We start from the raw sequence: 26,024 nt of genomic DNA, 5'->3' as shown, positions 1-26,024 counted from the left end.
CTGTCGGCAAACACACTTTTTATGGGGTGTTTCGGGCGGATGTGGGGTGGCGGGAGCAGTGGGCCCCAGTGGGGAGGTGGTGGAGAGGTGTTCTCTTTATGCTGTCATTTTAGGACAGCTAAGTAGGGGGTTGATTCCCTTCCATGGATACTGGGTGGGGGTTGGTCTTGGTAGGGGTGGGAAGAGCTAGGAGGTTTGGTGGGGGGGATGAGGGGGTTAAAGGGTCACGTCACACTTGGAAATACTATGAAACTTTTTTTGCAATTGTACTCGTACACTTAAGTTGAATTAATTTTATCGAGCATTAAACTTATGAGTTGGAATGTCTGTGGGCTGAACCAAGCTAATAAAAGACGTCAAGTTGCGGAAGACCTGAAGGTCTTTAAGCCAGACATAGTGGGTCTCGTGGAAACACATGTGGCCTTTAAATATACGTCATGTCCAAATCTGTCCCGACTCCAGTCCAGTGCATACAGTACTTGGGGGCCTCCATCGATACACGGTCAGCAAGCGTGTCTCCTTCGGAGGAGAGACGGTTATCGCTCCTTCGGAAGGCTCAGGACCTCATGACCGCTCCATCGGCGACAGTGAGGAAGGTGTCTTCGCTGCTGGGGTCGATGGCCTCCTGTATCTTCCTCACACCGCACGCACGGCTGCACATGCGACCACTGCAGGAGTGCTTGGAGGATCAATGGGATCAGAGAACAGGTTCTTGGGATGACAAGATCCGGCTGTCTCTACATGCTCTTCAGTCTCTGAAATGGTGGTGTTCGGCGGAGAATCTCCTCAGGGGGGTTCCCTTCCACAAGGACATTCCCGAGACAACTATCGTGACGGATGCGTCTCTCCAAGGTTGGGGAGCGCACTCCGGAGACTTACAGATACAAGGAAAGTGGTCCCCGTTGGAGTCGACGTACCACATCAATTTCCTGGAACTCAGAGCCGTGTACCTGGCGTTGAAGGCCTTTCATCCGTCCTTCCAGACCACCTCGTTGCTGATACAGACGGACAATACAACCACGATGTATTACCTCAACAAGCAAGGGGGGTCGCGATCGCGCACTCTGTCGCAGGAGGCGCAGGCGATCTGGCGCTGGCTTCTGGCCCGCGGATTGATGATCACGGCCACGCATCTGCCGGGGGCGCAGAATGTTCAGGTGGACGCGCTGAGCAGGCTGCTTCAGGAGAACCACGAATGGGTCATAAACGACGAGGTACTAGGAGAAGTCTTCGCAAGGTGGGGGACTCCAGACGTAGATCTGTTCGCCACCGCCGAAAACAGCAAATGCCGAGACTTCGCATCCAGGTACTACCAGAAGGGGAGGCTGGGGAATGCGCTATGGATCGACTGGTCGAACAGCTTTCTGTACGCTTTTCCACCCATTCCCCTGATTCCGGCAGTGCTCATCAAACTGTCCAAGTCCAGGGCACGGATGATCCTAATTGCCCCGGAATGGCCCAGGCAGTGGTGGTTCACGGATCTGCTTCACCGGTCTCTCCTTCCTCACATGCGGCTGCCATGCAGGCCGGACCTTCTCACGAAGTTCGGGGGGGCGGATGGTGCATCCCAACCTCTCGTCTTTGAGTTTGGCGGCATGGCTCCTGAGATAGTGCAATATGGCCATTTGAATCTACCAGAAGATTGTATGGGCATACTGAAGGAGGCTAAATGTCCTTCCACTAGGACTTCCTATGCTTACAAGTGGAAGAGATTCTGCATCTGGTGCAAATCCAAGAACTTTGACCCGACAACATGTAAGGAAGATGTCATCCTTCCATATCTTTTACATTTGGCACAGTCTGGCCTTAATTTCCACTCCATTAAGGTTCATCTCGCTGCTTTGACTGCTTACAGGAAATGCCCTTCACAGACTTCCTTCTTTCAGATCCCTGTGGTCAAGGATTTTTTGGAAGGCTTGAAGAAGGTGTTCCCTCCGGTCAGACTTCCCTCGCCTTCCTGGGAATTGAATGTGGTGCTGTCCAGATTGATGAAGGAGCCTTTTGAACCTATTCACAAGGCTTCGTTGCAGCACCTGTCCTGGAAGGCGGCGTTCCTAGTGGCCATTACATCGGCCCGCAGGGTGAGTGAACTTCAGGCGTTGTGTTGCCGAGAACCTTGTACTGTATTTCATGCTGCTAAGGTTGTTATGCGTACTCACCCTAAATTTCTTCCTAAGGTTATATCTGAGTTTCATGTCAACCAGACCATAACTTTACCTACGTTTTTTCAGAATCCTTCTTCTCCAGCGGAAAGGTCTCTACATTCCCTGGACGTGAGGAGGGTGTTGAAGTTTTATTTTGATAAGACCAAAGATATTCGTAGGTCAGACCAATTGTTTATCAATTATGGATCAGTCAGGACCGGTCTTGCTACCTCTAAACAGTCCATCTCTCGGTGGATTGTGTCCTGTATACAGTTGTTACCAAAAGGCTAATAAGACCTTAGGGGGTAAACCTAAGGCTCATTCCACCAGGGGCAAAGCTGCCACGACTGCTTTGCTGCGTAATGTTCCGATTGCAGAAATCTGCAAGGCGGCCACTTGGAAGTCGGTCCATACCTTTGCTGCGCATTACTGTCTGGACGCGGATGCCAGGGCAGATGCTCAGGTTGGGCAGGCTTCGCTGCGAAATTTGTTCGCACAGTAGTGGTATTATTTTGTAATCTTCTCCACCGCCGTTTTTGTGTGGGGGATGGGCTTGCCATTCTATTCACTAGATTATGACTATACACAGAGATCCCCTAGTACAGAAGGAGTAGTTTCTTTTCTGTAACTCCAGTTCTGTAGTAGGGGTATCTCTGTTATAGTCATAAGCGCCCGCCCTCCTCCCCGGTGGAGAGATGAATGTTAAATGTAAGGAATGCTACAGGTCTGGCATGCTACGCCTTCAAAAAGAAGTGAAAGTAAAAGGGACCTGCTGTGCATTCTGGGATACTGGAAAAGTTCTGGAAAGTTTTCTTAAAGGCACAGTATCCTGTTCTGAGCCACATCATGGCAGCCTATGGGGCTTGTCTGTCCCTTCCTTCCTCTCTATCATTCCAGAGGCTTTTGCTGGAAGAGGCGGGTTTCTTTCTCTATGGAAAAAGCTGGACAGGCAGTGCTGTTAGTGGTTGCTGGTGGAATTTTTTCTAGTTGAAGTACTGGACAGTGTAGCCTGTGGATATAGGCTGCATTATCTGTCTTTGAAATTCTCTTTTAAGTGTGGATGCAGGTCTGCATGACTTGACAATTTAAGAGATTATTTTTATTGCTCCGGGGTCCGCGCACATGGGCGGGACTATTCACTAGATTATGACTATAACAGAGATCCCCTACTACAGAACGGGAGTTACAGAAAAGAAACTACTCCTTCTCAGATAATCCTGTGCGCCATCATTTTCCAAACACGTTTTGCTTTTTTTTGCAGGTTTATTCTGGGTACTGTTCCTGGAATGGCTAGGACACATAGAACTCCTAACAAACAATCTTGACAGCATTTAAATTGCGAAGCCGAGAGTTGCCACCCCACCTCACATGTCAAACGCTCCTACAATTAATAAAGAGAGATGGTACCCTCTATATCAGTTGGCCATTCATTGAGGACTTTGTCTTCCCAAATATTTTATGTAGGTACCAGTCAAGAAATATTTTCCCCAGAAGCATTCAGGAACATAGCTAAGAATGGACAAATTATTATTGGATTTGCTAAAGTTTTCTTCAAGCTACGAGTGCTCCTAAAAAGATAATACTCCACATGAGTGTTGGCAGTGATCATAGAGGACGCAAATACATTTCAAAGCAGTTCTTGCTAACAATGCTAGTTTGTTCTTCATGATCATAAAGGGTTTGCTCTTCATATAGTAAAATCCTGGTATTTTACTCTTGGTGTTCTTCGTCTAATGTAAAATGGAGAGCACACAACCTTGCCCAGTACCCACTTTAGGCGAAAAGGCTCTCCAGGTACTGTTGACATTTTAGTAAATGGGCAAAAATCCAAGCAACCACGTCTGTCACAAAACCATTTTTTCCTGTTAGACCAGACTGGGAATTGTTGCCTTCGTCTGATGCATGAACATAATCTTTTGTCCCATATTAGACTAAAGAATTTTTAGTGATAGGAACAGTTTTGTATTTCCCTGTACAAAGCCCACTATGATATGGTCCACGATGGGTATTTAGAGAGAATAAATAATTAATCGGATTCTCTAAAACCACAAAAATTAGAATTTTGCTAAGAAATCAGAGTCTATTTCAGTTTGTATTTTCTAAAACTGGTAACATCAGGTCCAGCATCCCGTCAACAACCCAGGAAAACTTGTTTAAATTATGAATGCTTGTAACAGGAACAAACGGCTAAACAGTGCCTGCAACTTTGTTTTTTGGGACGATAGGGTGGTTGTTGTGGACCATCGCTTATTTTTTCAAAATGTGTTCGGCTATATTTTTTATTCTAAATCCGGAGATCAAGTTAAAATGTGACTATGATTGTTGCCTTCGTCTGGCTGAGTTGTTGTAAAGTGATTTTCTAAAACATATCCCAAGATTATACCATGTCTTCTCCATCCGTTATTTCGGTGTTCCTCATTTAGGGTTATTAGCCATGTGATGTTGCGAGCAGACAGTCCTTAGAGAAGGTCAGGGCAAATGGAATGATTACATAAAAGGCAGTATGCCAAATATCCTCCCACCCCCTAAACTTTATCATGCACAATACACCTAGATTCTTTCTTGTCCGAGTAGGATGTTTATCTGCCACTGTGTGGATAGCCAGTGAAACCGCCTGGGTATCAATGATGCTAAACACGTGCCTGGATTATGCATATGGTGAAGGTCCACCGTCTCCAGCTATGTATAGTTTCTTACTTTTGTGCAACAACAGCAATATGCCCATCAATTAGTAACTATCTCTAGTGTTGTTTTTTTATATTTGTAAAGCAAGACCTGACTTCATATCTATTTTTTCTACAGCCACATCAAATCCTGTTGCACCAAAACCACCTTTATTCAACACTCTTCTTTATTCATTGGTGCCCATCATGGTAATTGCAGTGATCGTACTTTTTTCATTTTGGATGTACAGGCATCACAAGCTGGCATATCCTCCTGTACTTGTACCAACGCAAGTAAGTTTCCTTATACATAATGAATCTTTTGCTATACGTTATATAAATTTGCCAAATTGTAATGTTGACATTTATAAAGAAGTTCCGTATCTGGGCCCATAGTGTTAACATTCGCGATTTAAGGTAAAACACAATGACATCTATTTCTGTAGTATTAGTTTTTTTCGGCCACAGATACACGAGAACACATCACTACAGTTTGGATTTTGATATTGGGGTGCTTTGAAATCTCAATATGACGCTTGCTTACCAGTGAATTCCAAAAAGGAATGAAAAGATAAACTGCCAATTATTCGCTTGAATGGCTTTTATACAGTACAATGTCAAATCACTAGCCCAGAGGGAAAGGCCTGAAATTCCCTGTAACTCTGCTCCATATAAGGCAGCAGCTACTGCTTTCTGTGTATAGATGTAAAGAATGACATTAATCCACTGACAGCCCACTTTTTGTCTAAATTTAAGCACAGCCATTGACGTTTGTAGCAGTAGAGTACTGGCCTTTGATATCTGGTCCTTTCAGCTTAGATTCTTGGTAAAGCGAATGCCTAGACTATCCTAATGCACTACAACCTCAATGTGTTCTCCAAACTGTTAGTTTCCGCTTTAAACTGAGGATCGCCTTCAGATGCATGACTTAATGTTTTTTTCTGCTATTGATGATTAGTCCTTTCTGTCGCAATCGTCCACCAATCTTCCCAATAGTTTGTGCATTGTTTTCGGTTCTGGTCAATAAAACTACATCATCCATAGAGGAGAATCTGTACCTTGCGGCCTGCGGTCAAAGAGACATTGAAGAAGGGGGGTGTTAAGACTTCCACATCACTTAGAAAAAGGCTATCAAGCTGAAGGGCTAATACGCACCCCTGCCTGCGTTACCCCATTTTTTAACAGGAATGCTTTGCTGCATTCGCCTGCAGTACCATACGAACTTTGGCTGTGTTACTGGTGTCCAAGCCCCTTATTGCTCCTACGATCGAACTCTTGACTCACTCACCCTATCAACATAATTTCAAAGGGCAGGAAGGATTTATTTTGGTTGTTGGGGGAAGAGATTGCGGAGGATTTCTTAATTTGCACAGTTTCACTGTTGTACTTCCCACGCGACTCAGTAATACAAGGATTTCCCATTCCTGTTCAGATTTGCGTCAAGTACAGCATTACTGAAAGAATGTTAGTGGTGATAATGTAATTAAATTGATTTAGTTGTATTGCCTGTAAAACGGTATTCTAGAATGCTGATTAAATACAGAATGCCCATTTTTATCCACTAATTACAGTACTAAGTGTACTGTTTTGACCGAAAAGCAGACTTATCCTGCAATGATATCTGATTTTGATGCGGAGAAGCTATTGAATTGCCTGGACTTGAGCATGCTCTCAAAACGTAAACTGAAGTTCAATTATCCCTTGTCTGGCTGTATCGCACTAAACTTAAAAAAAAAAAAAAAAAAAAAACCCTAGCCCTGTCACAAGGCACGTACTGGTGTTTAGAAAACAGACAGCGATTCCAAAATTCACTTGATATTGATTTTGCTCTTGTTATGGACTCTTCAGTGTAAATGAAAACAGGGGTGCAATCTAAGCCATCTTATTTGAAGAAACATTCCAGGGTGAGTAGTATATAGGATCACTGTGCTCACTGCACTTGTAACATCTGTTTTTTTTTTTTTCTTCAGAGGATCCAGTTAGAAGATTTGCAATAAAGACAGCATCTTTATTTAGAAAGATGTACCCTAAAACAATATCTATAACATTTCCATTAATAACTGATGCAGGCCCAATTGCAAACAGATGTTCTGTATCCCAAGCAGTGGTAACAATCAGAAGTTACCTTTGCTGGTGTATGCTTGTCACTGCAAGAATGCAGCCTACTCCCATGGTTCCTGTGTATTTTTTAGTTTCCGCCAGTATGTTAATAATTAACAACCTCACGCTCGCCTAATATGAAAAAGCCCAAAACCAAAGCCCTACTAATGAGACCCAAGAATTAAGGTGTATAATTTTGCATGTGTGTGTCTGTCTCTGAATTCTAAAGGTTAGAATCCGGTACAGCATGGCCTAATTGCTTCTCCTTCGCTCTAACTTGCCAACTATTTTACTCTGTCCCTCTGGTTAGCCATAACTTACATTAAAGGAGGATTACGAAGAGTAGCAGACCAGCAGTGGCTTGTCCTGTTGGAAAGGTCACTTGAAACCCGTTGATCATTAGGATGGGAAAGCAAACATAACTACTACATTCATGCCTCTGTGAATGCCAATTTTTCAGAACAATTTGAATGCTACCTCTCCTAAATTATTCGCTTTTCATATAATTAGAAGGGGTGTTCGAGAATAACAAACACTGTTGCAAAGGAGCCATTAAAACCTGAAAGAATGTTGGCGGGTGTGTGGGTCTGTGACATCACGATCTTCATTTTTTCCATTGCCTTTCTATTGTTTTAGTAAAAATGGTTCAATATGCTCTCTGACTAAGGTCTACTAATGTCCAGAAGTATTAGAATTTTAAATCGCGGAAAACATTTCAGCTTTTAAAGGTTAAGAACTCCTTTGCATTATGGTCTTCCATCAAAGCTCGTGTGGTAACCCTTGCTTTTGCTGTGTGAAAAATATTTCGGTGTTTCCCCATTTTGTTACCAACCCCTTCATTTATGGTATGATTAAAACACAGTGCCTATTCTATTAGTATTGGTTGTTTGTTAGACTCCGTTATACCCATTTTTGTTGTTGTTTTTTTTTTGTTTTTGTATAACCCTTTTATCGGACAAGCCTATTACTCATTAGTCACAAACAGTACTTCATTGTGGTCCATAAAACACCCAAGGATGCATTACTAAAATACAAGTTAATTTCCCCATTAAGACTTGTTGCGAAATTCACAATGGCTAGATTTGTTGTAGTCAATTTGGGCTAATATTTTTGTTCGGAATCATCTTATGTGGCAAGGGGAGTCATTAACCTATGGCTTCCATGGCTACAACTTCTTGCTACTACTTGCTATTTCACGGCGTGGAACTCTGCAAGGAAACCTTGAATATAGATTTTCTTTATTTTTTATTTTTTTTTAGAGTGGACAGCTTAACGAAGTGCTTTAATTTAAATAATTCTGTCCTTGTAGCAAGGAGTGACTGGCCATTCATTGTATTCTAAGTATGCATTGTGTTGATAATGCTTCTTGTCTGAGATGCTTAATTGTTGAAAACGTTTCTGCAGACAAATGCAACAGAAATGTAATATATCCAACTGACTGTCTACATTTCTTAACTGAGAATACAGTTACAAATTATCAGTGGGAGACCGGAATGCAATGTGGTCTTTCTTCATCAATGCTTTTCCATGGTTGCAATGGGAGAGTATTGCTGCTTCTGCTTTGAAGGCTGTTTAATATACGTGATCATGGCTCTATATATTGGTGGTCAGACTGTGGCACTTACCTCAGATATGTTTGGTATCCAGTTTTCTTTTTTGTTTTTTTTAAAGAGTACGTACATCAAGCTTCATGGCCTGATAGTAAAAACATAGTCTACTTGTAAATGACTTCTGAGAGATTAAGAAAGATGCAGGTGCAAAAGTGACCCTATTGGTTAAAAAGACAATCTTTAGCTTTTTCCCCATACACCGCTAAATTGATTTCTTCCCACAGACTATATGGGAGTGAACTTCATATTCTGGCCTTTACAATAAGGAAATATCTGTTCTTGCCTTAAGTACGGCAAACATGAGAAGCTTTGCAAAGCACATCTGACAAGAAGGAGCTTTATGGCTTGAATTTTGTTATGAGAATTCCTGGGGTCATGAACAGGAAGGAACAAGAGCCTTTTATATACCTTGGAGTAAAGAGGTAATCCGTGGACAGCTGCATTCTTTGGCCAGAAACGTTCATGTCTGGAGGTGTCTGTGATCAAGATGACAATGGTGTATTGCACCAACTGTAGCCATTGCATAATTTTTATGGCAATGGTGTAACTCAGTCTGGATTGCTCCAGGGCAGTCAACATAATCAAAATTACTTTATTCGATTAATACAAGTTAATCATAAAAGTATGTATACCTCACTGTTAACAATGTTAAAAAGGAATTCATCAGTATCGGTCAATAAATGATTTCCTGGATTTGAGACACCTACATAAAAAAAGAGGCAACACTGTAACAGGTTGGCAGATTAGGCAGCATATGTAAAAAAATACAGAGCCAAACGACTGTCTAAAATTGTGCTTACGTGAAAGCAGAATCAAAAACCTTTTCCGTTGTTTACAATAAAATTTACTGAAAAAAAGATGTGCAAATCAGACTGTCGTGAAGTGTCATCACATGGGCAACACGGGAGATCGTTCGAAGAAAAGATACCAGCAGGGTGGCCCAGCATGCAAGGGATAGAATTGAGCCGAAACCTTCGCAAAATAAACCTGTGCCGTGGGATTGTTACAAAGTCCAGATAGGGGGATATCCCCTCAACCTTCTATGGCCCTTCAATATATTCTCTAACGGTAGGTTTATTACGCTGTTCATTCAATCGCTCTTCTTCAGCAGCGATCATAAAATGGGTCTTTAGTAGTTGTTTCGAAACCGAGCCACATTTTTCTGGCGATTCAAATAAGCTACCTAAATCAAGAGTGTATTAAGTATCTTTCACATACTTTAGCCATAAAATGATGTTCTTGTACTCAAGGGATAGGTAATCCTGTATTATCTGTTGGGTCAATGGCCGTGTCTCTATGCCAAACTGAGTGCCATTAGAGGATGGGAGCAACATTTATCCAATCAATAATATAAGGGATGATTAGTTCTTCATGTAAATTAAAATTGGGACAACCAGTGGGGAGACTAATCATTGATTTCCAAAACACATCCTGTATTGTTTGGATCCTCTTTGCGTCAACATGGCCCCACACCCCTGCACCATACGTGGCTACTGCTCTTGCTTTAGCCCTATATACCTTTCTGAAAATGTCTGGGTTTCTTGTTCCCAGCTTATTTGAGAATGAGCGAATGGCATTAGTGCTCTTTTCTAACATAATCCCGCGGTTCTCTACCATACTCCTCCAAGAGGCCTTATAGTCGAAAGTGATTCCTAGGTATGGGAAAGACTCAGTCTGTGCCACTTAACGATTTGAGATAAAAAAGGATGGTAGTTTACTCAGTTTTTGCCCTGCAATTAAAACAAATGACTTGGATTCATTTGCACTGAGATCCAAGCCTTTCATAAAATCCACATAAGTGTTTAACATTGTCTGGAGGGATCTTCCTGTTTGCGCAATTAAAACTGCATCATCTGCATATAATAAAATTGGGATGTGTAACTTCCTTGTTCGAGGCATGTGGGCTGCTGAATTCATATCTGTGCATAGATCGCCGCCTAGTGTTGGGTCCGGATGTTTGCACGTTGTTGTCCTGGAAGAGTCTTCGAAGTATCCTGAGATAGGTGACTCCTCCCCTGGACTACAGTGCGCATGGGCATCCTCTCCATCCCCAGATTGTTTTTTTCCGCCATTGGGTTCGGATGTGCTTATCTTGACTCAACTTAGGAAAATCTAGTTTCAGGCCAAAAGGCCTTTAGTTTTCGACGGTACTTTTCCCGATCGGTATCGACAGTTTACAGGCTAGTTTACTAATTTAAACAACTTTCCGGATCCATTAAATCCGACCATCGACCGAACTTCGACGATGGAATCGAGGACCCCATTCAAGCGGTGTCCTGTTTGCCACGCCAAATACCCCCATATCGACGTCCACCCGGTGTGCAACAAATGCCTCTCACCGGATCATGACGAATCAAAATGCATGGCCTGTGCCCGATTCCGATCCAAGAAGACTCTACGGAATCGACGAGCCGCGAGACTTGAAGCGCAGCAAGCGGCACCGGCCCCAACCAACATCTTCAGCTCAAGACGAAGATGTCGAAAGCGTGGAAAATATGCCCTCCAGCCCTACTTCCGAACACGGTTCCCGAGCGGAAGATGTCGATGAGCTTTTTCACAGGGAAGAAGCCGACGACTAGGTAGGAGACTACGACGAGGCCTTAGGGGCCGAAGAAGGTAGCTCCGGCGAGGAGCAAGGCCTACCCGTCCAAATAGAGGATATCCCAGTGAATCCGACAACTGCTCCGGTCGAGGGATCGCCTTTGGGCCTTACCCAAGACCAATCCCGCAGTTTCTCGGCCACGGACATTCAGCGAGAGCCATTGTTACCAAAGAAGACTGGTTTCCCTACTACAAAACCGAAACCAATCATCACTCCGGTTCAACAGAAACCAAAAGTGAAACTGACACTGGTCGGCTCGAGAACCTCCACACCTTCGACGCCAGCCAAACCCGTCGGCTCCGACCGCACCAAAAGGGACTTCGGTGCCACACTCGCTGCAGCAGATGTTGGCGCCGACCCGAAAAGAAAATCCATCGGTGCCGTCAAAGCGCCACGGCCCCCGGCACAGAAACAATCGGCACCAGCCATCAAGGTGAAAATGGCCACTGCATCGCTATCCACCTCGAAGACAGCGACTAAGGTACAGTCATCGACGGCTCCTACCCCTCCTCGGCTCGATGACCTGGTGTCTCCGAAGACGTCCACACCTGCCTCTACGGAACCTCTCGGCGCCAAAGAACCGTCGGCGTTCCAGGTACAACAGGTGGCAGCATCCTTGCAACGGATCAGGGAAAAGGCAGCCCTCCAGACCTCGTCGGGCTCAGAACCGAAACGGGCACAGAAGGCACCTTCGGCACCGGCCAATATCACCTTTGGTTTGCCGCCACCCACGGCGCCAAAGATGTTCGAAATCAGAACCCGCGTTACCCAGACAAGGTCCCCATGTACCGAACACTCTACTACTGGGACATCACCGTCCCACTTCATCGACGCCGACACCGGCAGGCTTATGCTCCGAAAGCGAAAGATCACTTCGGGGCACGCTCTGGACTCTTATAGGATTCCACTAAAACAAAAAATGCCGGCGGAATCTGAACCAGTTCTTTATGAACTCATCCACACTCCTTACACAGATCCATCATTCTCTCCAACGCACTCCGATCCCGATGCGCTGGAGGACTACATGGGTGACAACACCACCTACCCCGAAGACATGGACCCGGAGGGCCAGCAAGACCCTGATCAGGTCTGGGATGACCCAGTGGAGCCAGGTGCCGCTCTGGATACACAGGACACACAACTTTATGGCGCAAAAACGTCCCCCACAGAGGACACTGCTGCATTCAATGCCCTCATCGAACGGGCCGCAGCCAATCATGGAGTGCAACTCCACTCGGACACTATCGAGGATGATTTCTTGGTGGACACCTTCGCATCCTCCGAGAGGACTGTAAAAACTCTTCCCATGTTAAAAGGTGTCCTCAAGCCAGCAAAGGACATTTTCAAAGAGACCACAAGGGCACAAGTGATAAACCCCAGGATCGAGAAAAAATACAAACCCGCACCTGGGGACCCTACGTACATTAGGAGCCAATTGCCTCTGGACTCCATTGTGGTTGCCAATGCTCGCAAACGGGCACACTTGCAGTCAACTGGTGATGCTCCTCCCCCGGACAAAGAGTCCAAGGTTCTAGAGACCTCCGGAAAACAAATTGCAGCAAACATATGGCGAATCGCCAATACACAGGCCCGCCTAGCTCGCTACGACCGCTCACACTATGACACGTTAGAGACCCTACTCCAACACCTGCCAGACGAATACAAAGAGGCAGCGGAGCTCCTCATCAGGGAGGGACAACTGCTCACAAACGCATCCATCAAGTGTGCACTAGATGCTGCAGACACTGCTGCTCGGGCACTAAACACCAGCGTCATGCTACGCCGACACGCCTGGTTACGAATCTCCGGATTCAAACCTGAAGTCCAAAATAACATCCTCAATCAACCGGTCAACCCCGACTACTTATTTGGACCGGAGGTTGACGCCACCTTAGAAAAGATAAAAAAAGACACAGACACTGCGAAGTCAATGGGGGCTCTGCAAACGCAGACATTTCGTAGTGGCTCCTTTCGTCGCCCCGGAAACAGAGGTGCAGGGAGAGGACAGGGGGCACAGCAAACCTACAATAAAGGGGGCACACAGAGTTCCTACGATAAAAACACCCGAGGGGGATATCGTGGTTCCAGCACCAAGGGCAGAGGACGTGGTTACGGCAATACCAGGTCCTTCCCTAAGAACAAACAGTGACGCCCTCTCCCTTCCCCCCGACCACATAACACCTGTCGGGGGGGAGACTCCAGCGGTTCCTGTCTACGTGGGATTCCATCACCACAGACAGGTGGGTGAAAGATGTTATCCAACACGGTTACTGTCTCGAGCGAACCTCCACTCCACCCACCATACCGCCAAGACACCGTCCTATGTCCTCAGAGCACTTAGCGTTATTACAGCAGGAAGTGCTAAGTATGCTGCAAAAAGGCGCAATAGAGGCCGTGCCCATACACCAGCAGGGGACAGGCGTGTACTCTCTGTACTTCTTGATACCAAAAAAGGACTGGTCACTCAGACCTATCCTAGACCTGAGACCCCTCAACCAATACATTCTCTCGGAACATTTTCACATGCTCACCCTGCAGCAGGTTCTCCCGCTCCTCAGACAGGGAGATTTCCTAGCCACGCTAGACCTCAAAGATGCGTATTTCCACATACCCATACATCCATCACACAGAAAATATCTCCGGTTCACCATTCAGGGTCAGCACTATCAATTCAAAGTCCTCTCCTTCGGAGTCACGACAGCACCCAGAGTTTTCACAAAGTGCCTAGCTACCGTGGCTGCACATCTACGGAGGCAACACGTTCACGTCTACCCTTACCTGGACGACTGGCTTGTTCAGGCAAAGTCAGCCCAGCAATGTGCCAGCCACATGTCCCGCACCATTCACCTTCTTCACAGTCTGGGATTCTCACTAAATTACCCAAAATCACATCTCCAGCCCGCACACGTACAACAGTACCTCGGTGCGACCATAGACACTCTGGCAGCCACAGCTCAGCCAAATTTAGTGAGGATCAACAGCATGCAAATGGTAATTTCCAAGTTCAAACCCCAACACTCCCTTTCTGCGAGAGTGTTCATGCAGTTGATAGGCATGATGGCCTCCTGCATTTTCATAGTCCCACACGCGAGACTACATATGCGCCCGCTTCAGGAGTGCTTAGCACGTCAATGGAATCAGGCTCACGGGCAATTAAAAGACCTAGTGTTGGTGAGCGGTCGGGCATACAACTCTCTGCATTGGTGAAATCCACAAAACCTTTGCAAGGGCCGACCGTTCCACGAGCCTGTTCCACAAATAATACTGACAGCGGACGCCTCTCTCCAGGGATGGGGAGCCCATGTACTCCATTACTCAGTGCAGGGACTATGGACGACACAACAAAAGAAGATGCACATCAACCTTCTGGAACTGATGGCAATCTTCCTAGCCATGAAGGCATTCAAAGTACACCTGTGCAACAAAGTCGTGTTGATCCGGACGGACAACATGACCGCAATGTACTACATACAGAAGCAGGGAGGGACGCACTCTCCACAGTTGTCTCATCTGGCTCAGAGCATGTGGAAGTGGGCCATTCAGAGGAACATATTCCTCATGGCGGAACACCTCCCGGGCAAAGACAACCAGATGGCGGATCTGCTCAGCAGACACAGCCACCAGATGCACGAGTGGGAGTTACACCCATCAGTACTCCAACCATACTTCCAGCAGTGGGGTCATCCAGAGATAGACCTATTCGCGACAAGCGAAAACGCAAAATGCCAAAGCTTTGCCGCCAGGTTCCCACATCCACAGTCGCAGGGCAATGCGATATGGATGAACTGGTCCGGCAGATTTGCGTACGCTTTTCCCCCAGCGCCATTGATACCACTGGTGGCACGCAAACTGCGACAGCATTCAATGACACTCATCCTGGTTGCTCCAACATGGGCACGCCAGCCATGGTACACAACCTTTCTGGAACTCTCCGTGGTGCCGCACCAAAGGCTGCGGATAAAACCCGCGCTTTTGACGCAGAACCATGGAGAAATTCAGCACCCAGATCCGCAACAGCTGAACCTGGCAATCTGGCTCCTGAAGTCCTAGAGTTTGGCTACCTAAACCTGCCACCGGACTGTATGGAGATCATTAAGGAGGCCAGGAGACCCACTACCAGAGCTTGCTATGCAGCTAAATGGAAGAGGTTTGTCATTTATTGTAATAACAATGACATTAACCCGCTAGACGCATCCATTCAAAATATAATCTGTTACCTCTTACACCTATACCGATGCAATCTGGCATACACCTCAATACGTATCCATTTGACCGCAATAGCAGCCTATCTCCAGAACAGGCAACACCTCTCTTTATTCAGAGTGCCTGCCATCAAAGCTTTCTTGGAGGGACTCAAACGAGTAATTCCCCCAAGACACCCACCAGCACCGGTGTGGAACCTCAACTTGGTCCTCACCCGACTGATGGGTCCACCCTTCGAACCTCTCCACTCATGTGAGATTCAATTCCTCACCTGGAAAGTAGCCTTTCTAGTGGCAATCACTTCGTTAAGAAAAGTTAGTAAACTCCAGGCACTAACCATTCAAGAGCCATTCATACAGGTTCACGCAAACAGGGTCGTACTACGTACCAACCCCAAATTCATGCCTAAAGTAATATCGCAGTTCCACATGAATCAAACTATTGAACTGCTTGTCTTCTTTCAAAACCCACAGAATGTAGCTGAGAGAATGCTCCATACACTAGATGTAAAGAGAGCCCTCATGTACTATATAGACAGAACTAAGGTCTTCAGGAAGACAAAACAACTTTTCGTTGCCTTTTCACCACAGCACAAGGGCAACGCCATTTCCAAAGCAGGTATAGCCAGATGGATCGTTAAATGTATTCAAATTTGTTATCAGAAAGCTAAACGCACATTAACGATTCCCCCACGAGCCCACTCAACACGTAAGTTAGGGGCGTCCATGGCTTTCCTGGGAAACATTCCTTTACAGGAAATATGTAGAGCAGCCACATGGTCCACTATACATACATTTACCAAACACTACTGTGTAGATGTACACTCAAAACAGCAGGCAGCTGTAGGACAGGCTGTTCTCAAAACTCTTTTTCAGACCGCTGCAGCTGGCACTGGTAGCCGCCGCTAATAGGAGGTACTGCTATATATTCTATGCACAGATATGAATTTAGCAGCCCACATGCCTCGAACTGAATATGCTACTTACCAGTATGCATCTGTTCTTGGCATGTAGGGCTGCTGACATTCATATCGCCCACCCTCCTCCCCGGCGCCTGTAGCAGCTGCGGCTCTCAGAATTACCGTATAGCATGGTCATCACTTTCTGTATCTACTCCATCACTGCCACAATGGCGAAAAACAATCTGGGGATGGAGAGGATGCCCATGCGCACTGTAGTTCAGGGGAGGAGTCGCCTATCTCAGGATACTTCGAAGACTCTTCCAGGACAACAACGTGCAAACATCCGGACCAAACACTAGGCGGCGATCTATGCACAGATATGAATGTCAGCAGCCCTACATGCCAAGAACAGATGCATACTGGTAAGTAGCATATTCAATTCTGGGCACATCTATTGCTGTTTCTAGTAATTTAGACTCCACCCCATTAGTATACAGCGAAAATAAAAAAGGTGCGAGAACGCACCCTTGGCGAACTCCTCGTTACTGGAAACCACCTAGTGCAGTGGTTCCCAAACTTTTCACTCCCGAGGACCCCCATTGAGTCACTACTGGAATTCGGGGACCCCCAACCAATTTGTATGATTTTAAATCTCAAACAAAACTGTAATTCGAAGAAAAAAAAAACACACACGTGTGCACATCAAATAAAGACTGACTTGAATTACTAAAGATTTTAGATTTTTATATTAAAAATATTTGCAAAAATTTAAAAATCCTAATTGGAAGTTTGGTGTAATATCTTGCGACTTGTTTGGTTTTATTTCGCCGCCCGAGGCTCCTGCTACTACCAAGGCTGGACTGGAAACCTAAAGCTGCTCTGGCAAATGTTGTCAGACCAGTTCCCCTACTGTGCACAAGTGCAGCGAGTGAGCCTGACCACTACAAGGGGGGCTTCGGGGCCCTCTCTCCCAAGAAAATTTGGAGGAAAATGGTGCATTTTACAACACATTTGTCATTATATATTAAATTGTATTAGCTTTTAAAGTATAGTAAACAATGACCTTACTATGCACCAGGATACAACAATCTTTTGTCAAATCTTCAATGATTACAATCTTCAATGATCCCCCCACTACTACCCTCCAACAGTGCCTCTCATCTCTCCCAAGCCCCACTGTCACACGTATTTCATTTATTTTTAGCACCTCTCGTACCACTGTAGGGTGTAATAGCACTTTATATCACACACAAAGAGAGACCATGAATCATGTGTGTAAATCAGTGAATAGAAAATGATACATAAGGCAAAGGGAACTACAAGGTGTAGGATTCACATGTCATCCATACTGGTATTTTTTTTATTTTTTTTAGAGTGCTTGGTCTTCAGAAGCAGAAACTCAGGATTCAGAACATAACGCAGGGATTAGCATTGACTTTAATAATAAGGATTTATTTCTACCCAAACAAACCTTTTTAGCAGCATCGCGATAATGAAAGACGGGGAAAAAGCATAACTTACTAACTTGTACTGTGGAGTTTGCATGCAGCTCTTTGTTGGCAGTTCATAGCTCTTGTGCTAGACTACGATTGGAACTTGTGAACTGCACAATAACAAAAGAATCTCTGTGGCAAAAGCAGGAACCCACTGAGCTATGCACAAAACAAAATACTGTTTTTTAGGTTTCGCTGAGCCCAGCGCATGCGCTGGCTCGGAGAGACATTTTGTATGTGACTTTAAGTGCTGCAGGCTGGCCTAGCGCTTGAGTGCACGTAAGCGTGCACGCGCGCAGCCGCCATGCGCTAGGCCAGCCAGCAGCACTCGAACGCCTTTAGAGTGTCATCGCGATCACTTTCACAGCGATCATGATCGCGATGACTTTCGTGTTTTTTTGAAAAGCATTGGCCATGCGCGCACACAACTCCCGCTTCTCCTGTCTCGCGCACGGCCAATGCTTGTTTTAATTGTTGCCGTTTGTTAATGTGAGACACATTGTGCATTTTTTAATAATATATTTTTGCCGCTTCCAAAAGCTGTACTGGGTGTTGCCTTTTGCGCATTTTAACGGTGCTCACCGTGTCTACAAAAGTATGCTAGAATGGTAGTCGGTTTATTGACTTTGGAAGGATAATGGGCTGAGGCACCCTTGAGTGATAGTCGCATCTGCAGGTCACACACAGGTGTTAGTAGCGAGGGATCAATCGTTGAGCCATCTTTCTAGCATCCTTCCAAATGCAGAAAAAAAAAAACGTTGACTAGCGGCAAAAAAGCTGAAAAACTTCAAAATTAGTCACCGTTACAATAAACTCGAAGTTTGAGTAGATTGCCTAATGATGAGTCGTGTTTGAACTACTATTGTGTTTTTACATGTGGTTTGATTTGTTTAGCAGTATCACAGACGGCATGTCATTTTATCACCAACATTTTAAAATGTTTTGTTTGGTTTTAGTTGATTGTTTGCACACCACAACGGGAGAGAGAGAAATGTACTTTATAAAAACTCATATTAGTGAGCGAGTAAACCTTCGGTATTGATGGCTCGTCTGCTCCACCACGTGGCTCCCTCTTGTAACTGCACCCATTGTGCTGGTTTACCACACTTGATCTTCGACAAAAGGACGAGAACCGACGCTGTTTTTAAAAAAAAAAAAAAAAAAAAAAAAAAAAAAAACTTTGCAGTGCAGTAAATGTTTTAACATCTCAAGTGTATTAAATGCGTTTTGTCATGCTATATTGTAATATTTAAATATTAGTGAAAAAAACCTTTACATTTTTTTTATCTTGAACAGCTATTTTCTCATTTCCATTAAGTTTAGATCTGGTCAGTACTTGAAATGAAAACAAGCATTTGCAATGCAATAGGTCTCGCATTTACGCGACTTTAAGCTATTGGCATTGTAAATGACAATGCCAATGGCTTAAACTCGCGTAAATGCGAGACCTATTGCATTGCAAATGCTTGTTTTAAAATGCATGGTAGACATTCTTTGTAGCAAGCATATTGACCACCAGCGCTTCCTAAGATGAGTCAAAGCGGCCACCGGACAAAACCCTCCACCTCTCTACAGCAGATACATTATTCACCGGAGTTATCTTGACACTTTTATTGCTACCCAAAAACTGATGATTATTCAAGGAACTTTGCAGTGCTTTTAAAACTGCTGCCTGGGAAGCCCCCTATGAATGTGTCATGGACCCCTGGGGGTCCGCGGATCCCAGTTTGGGAACCACTGATCTAAATGATTCCGGTGTCTGTAATCAGAGCGGTTTGCTACTCTTTCAGTTTGTAATGAAAAAAAGATGGGGTCTTCAGCCCATCTTAGACCTTCATCCTTTGAGCACCTTCCTGCAGAAGGATCAATTCAGAATGCTCATGTTAGCTCTGATTATATCTGTCCTGGACCCGGGTGACTCGATGGTGTTCATGTCCTGCAAACCCACAGAGGTTGCCTGCTGTGCAAGGTGGGGCAGGAGCAATTTCAGTTTGTTGTGCTCCCCTTTGACTTAGCCAGTTCTTGGTTCATGAAAGTGTTGGTGGTGGTCGCTGCCTGTCTTCCAGTTTCTCCCCACCTCAATGACTGTTCAAGGCAGGCTTGCAACAGTCAAATGTAGACCACATCCAGAGGCGAACCTCTTGACATAGTTTGGGTTCACCCTAAATGAACCGTAGTTTCTCTTTCATCCTTCGCTGAGACTCCCATTCATCAGAGCTTTCCCGGATGCATTTCAGTTCAAAGGTCTTCTCTCTGCTACAACAGGTCCAGGACTTACAGGCTTGATCCCGATGTTTCATCCTCATTCCTGGATCTGTGACAACACTTCTTGGCCTTTTACCCTCCTGCACACTCCTCGTAGCCCATGCCATATTGCTTATACAGGCTCTGCAGTGAAATCTGAATTCCGGTGGGTCCAGCATCAATGGAAATACCAGACAGATTTCGGAGGAAGCTGCTCACTATCTGCAATGGTAGCTAATTCATCGCAATTAGGCTAGCAGTAGAGCGCTATCCCACCAAATGCTGACAGTGGTGACATGTGCATTACTGCAGGGTTAGGGAGTCAAGTCATTCTTTATTCCATCGTTCAGTGATCATAAAAGGTACACTCTTACAAGAAAGAACAAAGGCACAGCAGCATATACAGACATGAAATAGTAAAGGAGAAATAAATACTTGCTGATTAAAAGAAGAAAGAGCTAGACTAAAACTAAATTCATGTGACATTCTGTGCCCTCAGAGGTATCGCATGTTGCATAAAAGTTGCAACTAAAATTCATAATCTCTGTGTTTGCAGAGACCCCATGAAACCCTTAAATGTCTAAAATGCGCTAATAAAAAAAAAGGTAAAATGAGACTTTTCCTAAGTGCATCATGCTTTGTACAGAAAAGCAATCACAAGGACAAGGGGGTTGACTATTAAAATTGTACCTTGGACCAGGTAGGCCATGAGAAAATTTAGTGTTTTGCCTCAATCTAGTTAACAGGAATCTGTGGTATAGGTTACTGACCAAACTAAGTAAGGCTCAGTGCTAGGGCTGGTGCAAGTCATAGTCTGAGATAGAACAACAGACTTCCCAAAATTTGTAAATGACCTTTCGTCTGAACATTTGATTAGAAACCTCAAGGGTTTGGAAAAAGTAGATAAATATGTACCTGGATTTTAAAAAAGATCAAGTAAGTTCAGTTTAATACAAGTATTGCATAAGTACGCAAACCAAGGTATTTTTAATCTTCAGCCAAGCTTAAGACAGTCAGCAAGGACTGTCTGTTTGAACGAAGTCTCAATCTTAGTCCAGATACTCATCTATAATGACAATGGCTGAAGCTTCACAAGGTCCTTTATATAGCACAGCCCCACTCTGATATGACAAATATCAGTACTGGTAGTTTTTGGTTCGTCAGAAGTCTTTTAATGAAGCGATTCTCAACCTTCCCTATCCATGGTTGATCACCGATTTCCCCATACACCAGCCCCATACTAAGCATTTTAGCAGCATTAGCCTTATAGATTTTCTAATGGATTTATTGCACATCCTGGTAACAAAATTAAGGACTACCTCCAATCTTCTTGCTAGGTAAGTTTATCATAAAACAAGATTCCCAAATACAGAGATAATGGAACCATGCCGACTTTAGTATTATTAACTGTGAAGGCCATAATCTTTCTTTTTCTTTGACCCATAGACATCACCTGTTTTCTCTTGATTTTCCCTAAGGTCCAAATTTGCCATGAAGATGCAGAACTGATCTAGGAATCATTTTAACCCTCTCACAGTTCTAACTAAAAGCACGGTGTCATCCGCATACATCCGTGCTGGAACACTGCGATACCCTACCCTAGGGCTATCAACATTAATATCTAGTATGCTCTGCTTAAGCTTATTCATGTAGAGTGAGAAAAGAAAGGGGGCCAGGACTAAGCCCTGCAGTACACCTCTAGCAAGCTTAAAAGCTTCAATTGATTCCACACCTGTGTCTGTGTGTCTGTCTGTATGTGTGTGGGTGTGTGTCTGTCTGTGTGTGTGTGTCTCTGTCTGTCTGTCTGTGAGTGTGTCTGTGTGAGTGTGTCTGTCTCTGTGTGTGTCTGTGTCTCTCTTTGTGTTTCTGTCTCTGTGTGTGTGTCTGTGTCTCTCTTTGTGTCTGTCTGTGTGTGTCTGTCTATCTTTGTGTTTCTCTGTCTGTCTGTGTGTGTCTCTCTTTGTGTTTCTGTCTGTGTGTGTGTGTGTGTGTGTGTCTGTGTCTCTCTTTGTGTGTCTGTGTGTCTGTCTCTCTTTGTGTTTGTCTGTCTCTTTGTGTGTCTGTGTGTGTGTGTGTCTGTCTCTTTGTGTCTGTCTGTGTGTCTGTCTCTTTGTGTCTGTCTGTCTGTGTGTCTGTCTATCTTTGTGTCTGTATGTGTCTGTCTCTCTTTGTGTCTGTCTGTGTCTGTGTGTCTGTCTCTTTGTGTCTGTCTGTGTGTCTGTCTGTCTCTCTGTGTTTCTCTGTCTCAGTGTGTGTGTCAGTGTCTCTCTTTGTGTTTCTCTGTGTGTGTGTGTCTCTTTGTGTTTGTCTGTCTGTGTGTGTCTGTGTCTCTCTTTGTGTCTGTGTGTGTCTCTCTCTGTGTTTGTCTCTCTTTGTGTCTGTTTGTGTGTGTGTGTGTGTCTGTCTCTTTGTGTCTGTCTGTGTGTCTGTCTCTTTGTGTCTGTCTGTGTGTGTCTCTGTCTATCTTTGTGTCTGTCTGTGTGTGTGTGTGTGTCTCTCTTTGTGTCGGTCTGTCTGTCTGTGTGTCTGTGTCTCTCTTTGTGTGTTAGTTGTCCTGAACCAGGATCGTAGGCCAAATTGTAGCGCAGGGAGAATATTATTCTTGTCTGCCCAAATTTGCAATCGTTGCCTTTCAGCAGGAAATGGTATAGTCCAAAGCTCCGTTTTTAATATAAAATGAGGGCCTTCGGTGGTCATATCACTTAAAATACAAGATTTGAAAAAAATATTATTGTCTATGGGTGATCGTGGTAGACTATTTCTATGGACTGGAATCTAGAGATTTCTAAAGTGATTCTGGTATTTTACTGACCTCTGCTGGTAGTTTTCTATCAAAGTTAAATAGAGGCACTAGTCAGCAACATTTTTTTTAAAAGTCCCTCCGCATAAAGCAATTCTGGGATTTTACTGACCTCTACTGGTCGTTTTCTAATAAGACCGTTAAATAGAGGCAGTTGAACAAGCAGAAAGCAATTCTGGGATTTTACTGACCTCTACTGGTCGTTTTCTATTAAGACAGTTAAATAGAGGCAGTTGAACAGGAAAAAAAAGTCCCCAAGCGGAAGCAGACAAGTCCTACGGTTGATCTCCAAAGCCCACAAAGTACATACACATATAAGTAAAACTGCCTTACCGTGCTCCGCTGTGTCCTTCATCTTTTCGTTAAAGGAGAAGAAGTTCTGTTCATGTTTGGTGTATTTGCCTATGACACGCAAGGGGGACCCTTCCCTTAAGAGTCCTCAGCATCACAGGCAACAGTGGTGACACTTTTTGTTTCAACCGAGTGATCGGTAGCTGAGGACCGCCACCCGACCCACGAGGGAAGTAAAACTGCTGGCAGTGACAGTCCATCACTATATGGAGAGATGTGGACACTGTGCCATCGTCTCCAGTTTTTGCCTAAAGTGGGAAAGTGCGGCTGGAAGTAGGGGCTAAGGAGGCAGTTTTCCTGATATCTGGATTGCTTAACATCCTGGACCTCGCTCTCAATTGGCCTCTCACTCATTGTGAGCAACTAAATCCAGGCAACAGGCATCACCCGCCCCGGCCAAACATCGCGCTGCATTGTGGGATATGCAGTTTCTCTTCGCAAGCTGCTAGGGTGACGCCAGAGCGTATGGGTGTCAGGTGTGCTCTCTTCATTGGAAGGAGTGGCGGGACTACTTAAAGACACTCAAGCAGTCGACAGCATCTTTAACAATTGGCATTTGAAAAAGGTATCATTGCGAAATGCTCCTGTGTCCTTCATCTTTTTGTTAAAGGAGAAGAAGTTCTGTTCACACATATAAGTATATGCTAAAGTATATACAAGAGGTCTCGAATGCTCGACCTAAAAATAGGAAGACCATGCACATTTTTTGTGAATATTTGTAGACCACTCATTATTGCGTATCCCAAATTCATTCCCAAGTTTCTGTCCGATTTTCGTGAACAGTAAATTTCTGTCATTTTTCTTGAGGCTTTCGTGCTAGGAGAAAGAGCACGGAAACTTTTAAGTGTTATTAGTTATATGAAATCACCGAAAATAATGATTAAAAAGAAGTGCATTCTATTTAAGCAAAAGAAGCATTTGTAAGCGCACCTTCTGTTCTGCATCTTCAAAAAGCTCCCACACTTGCTACAAATATGTTTGAAACCATGTTTTATGAAAGTTGACTCCACTACTTTGTAATGGTTAGGTTTAGATTAAGCAAGGGAATTTTATAGAAATTAAACAGTTGGCCTTGTGGCTCCACACACCTTTAAGTTTGTGTCTGTTGTACTTGCACAAGTTCCAGTCCCCCATTTTCTACTTCTACATGCACCTATTGGCTTTGCCAACACTTTTTTTTTTTTTGCTGTCACCCGACCAGTAGTTTTACATTGAATTAAAAACAGGATCTCCTTTGAAAGCTATGGACCCTTTGATAGAAACCGCCTTATGTTTCATTGTCTTATCTTCAATGTGGTTGCATGCTTTAGAATATTATACGCAGACTTATTAGCTTTGTCATCGCTTCTTCCTAACCAGGAGCTTTTGTGAATTACAGATTGGGTTTGTAATTGTGTCCACTCAGGCTTGAATCAATACAAGTGAAGACGCCAAGTGTATTTAGATGGTGTTGCTTCATTCCCGTTTTTGTAGTCTCCATAAAGAGATTTTTTTTTGATCTCTTGAGCGATTTTAATCTAGATTCTTGGCACTTCATCCGAGTAATAAAATGTTCAATTAATTTATTGATAAATTCACTTCGTGTGGTTCCTGTTCACTGCATAATTTATGCAAGTCGTATTTTGTTTTTCCATGAAAATGTATGTTTGTATTTGATACGGTGCTTCTAAAATCATGTATGGATATCCACTGCCTAATCTAGGTTTGAAACATGGGGAAAGTTCGGTGATGTGTGGCTCACGGGGTCGCGTGAACCATCTTGTCAGAAATGTTTGCCTATCGTTTTACATTTCACTGTTCTCCCAAATTTTAACCTGATCTCGTCACATTTCTTGTATTTCATAACCTGGTGCCTTTTACTTAATGTTAACCAGCCGAGTGCTTTCCTTTTTCCACATCACTGGCAGTGCTATGCTCTGCGTGGTTTTGAAACATTTGTCAACAATCTTGCTGAAAAATGGAGCTGTTCTTGTGATTAGAAAAGTTGGCACAGGAAATGAGGAGGCGGTTTCTGCTGCACAGAGGGTTACACAAGAGAGATTGATGTTTACTGAAACCTAACATTCTGATATGCTCGAGCATGTATACTGTCTGCTCAGCCACCCACTTTGTCACATTCTTGTTGGATTGCAAAGTGACTTTTTCAGAAACTCATCATGGCTTGGTAGCTCCCCATTAGAATGGTTCTGTTTATCCTCCAAGTGTTAAGAGGGCACAGTTGTTTCTACAATTCACTGGAGAAAAGTATTTTGTTTTTGCCTTTCTTTTCAGTATAGATTGTGTTGTTGGGGTGGGGGGGAGGGGGGAGGACAAAATCTAGAACCAGAACAAGCGGCTGTGCATGTAATGTTGCACCACCATACATACCTCTGCCAGAACCACATTCCCCTATATCTGATAACTGACTGCCAGTAAGTGCGGTGCTAAATCTGTTGAGTAGATGCCATCATATTTCCACTGGACACACATGAAACCTTATAATAAAACCCCAGAAGTCAGTGATCACAAGGCATTATGGTTTGTATCAAAAACGACATTGACTCAAAAGAAGGCCGTTTGCTGACTCGTTACAGGAGCCATATCCAAGGATGCTTTTCTAACTGGGTTCATAGCAGATATGGGAGAATTTAACAGTTCAAGGCCAGTAATATCCACACAGGAGTACACCACTTGAACTCTAGAAGGAGGGGTCTGGCTTTTGTCTTCGAGACACACCAGAGGCTTAGTCAAACAAGCAGGGGTGAACAATGTTCTGTCCTTCACAGAGAATTTATACCTCTGGATTATCCAGTGAGAAATACATAAGGGTACTAGCTCATGCCGGGGAAGGTGGTAACATAGTAGACATGCTCAACAGGATTGAATACCTCTCAGATGAGAGGTAAAGGAAAATATTTTACACAACATTTTCAA

At 44.2% G+C, this 26,024-nt stretch overlaps 1 protein-coding gene across 2 annotated transcripts in view; it reads left to right on the top strand.

Moving 5' to 3' along the window:
• ACVR2A (activin A receptor type 2A) overlaps positions 1-26,024 on the top strand; it is a 305,735-nt gene that overhangs the window by 102,754 nt on the left and 176,957 nt on the right. For both annotated transcript variants that reach the window (XM_085645617.1, XM_085645616.1), the window contains exon 4: positions 4,947-5,101. In XM_085645617.1, coding sequence (XP_085501743.1) covers positions 4,947-5,101 — 155 coding nt within the window. The remainder of the gene's footprint in view (positions 1-4,946; positions 5,102-26,024) is intronic.

The sequence above is a fragment of the Triturus cristatus genome, chromosome 3_1 (genome assembly GCF_964204655.1).
Source record: "Triturus cristatus chromosome 3_1, aTriCri1.1, whole genome shotgun sequence".
Lineage (NCBI taxonomy): Eukaryota > Metazoa > Chordata > Amphibia > Caudata > Salamandridae > Triturus > Triturus cristatus.
The sequence above is the reverse complement of the archived record's forward strand: the minus strand, read 5'-3'. Positions and strand labels throughout refer to the sequence as shown.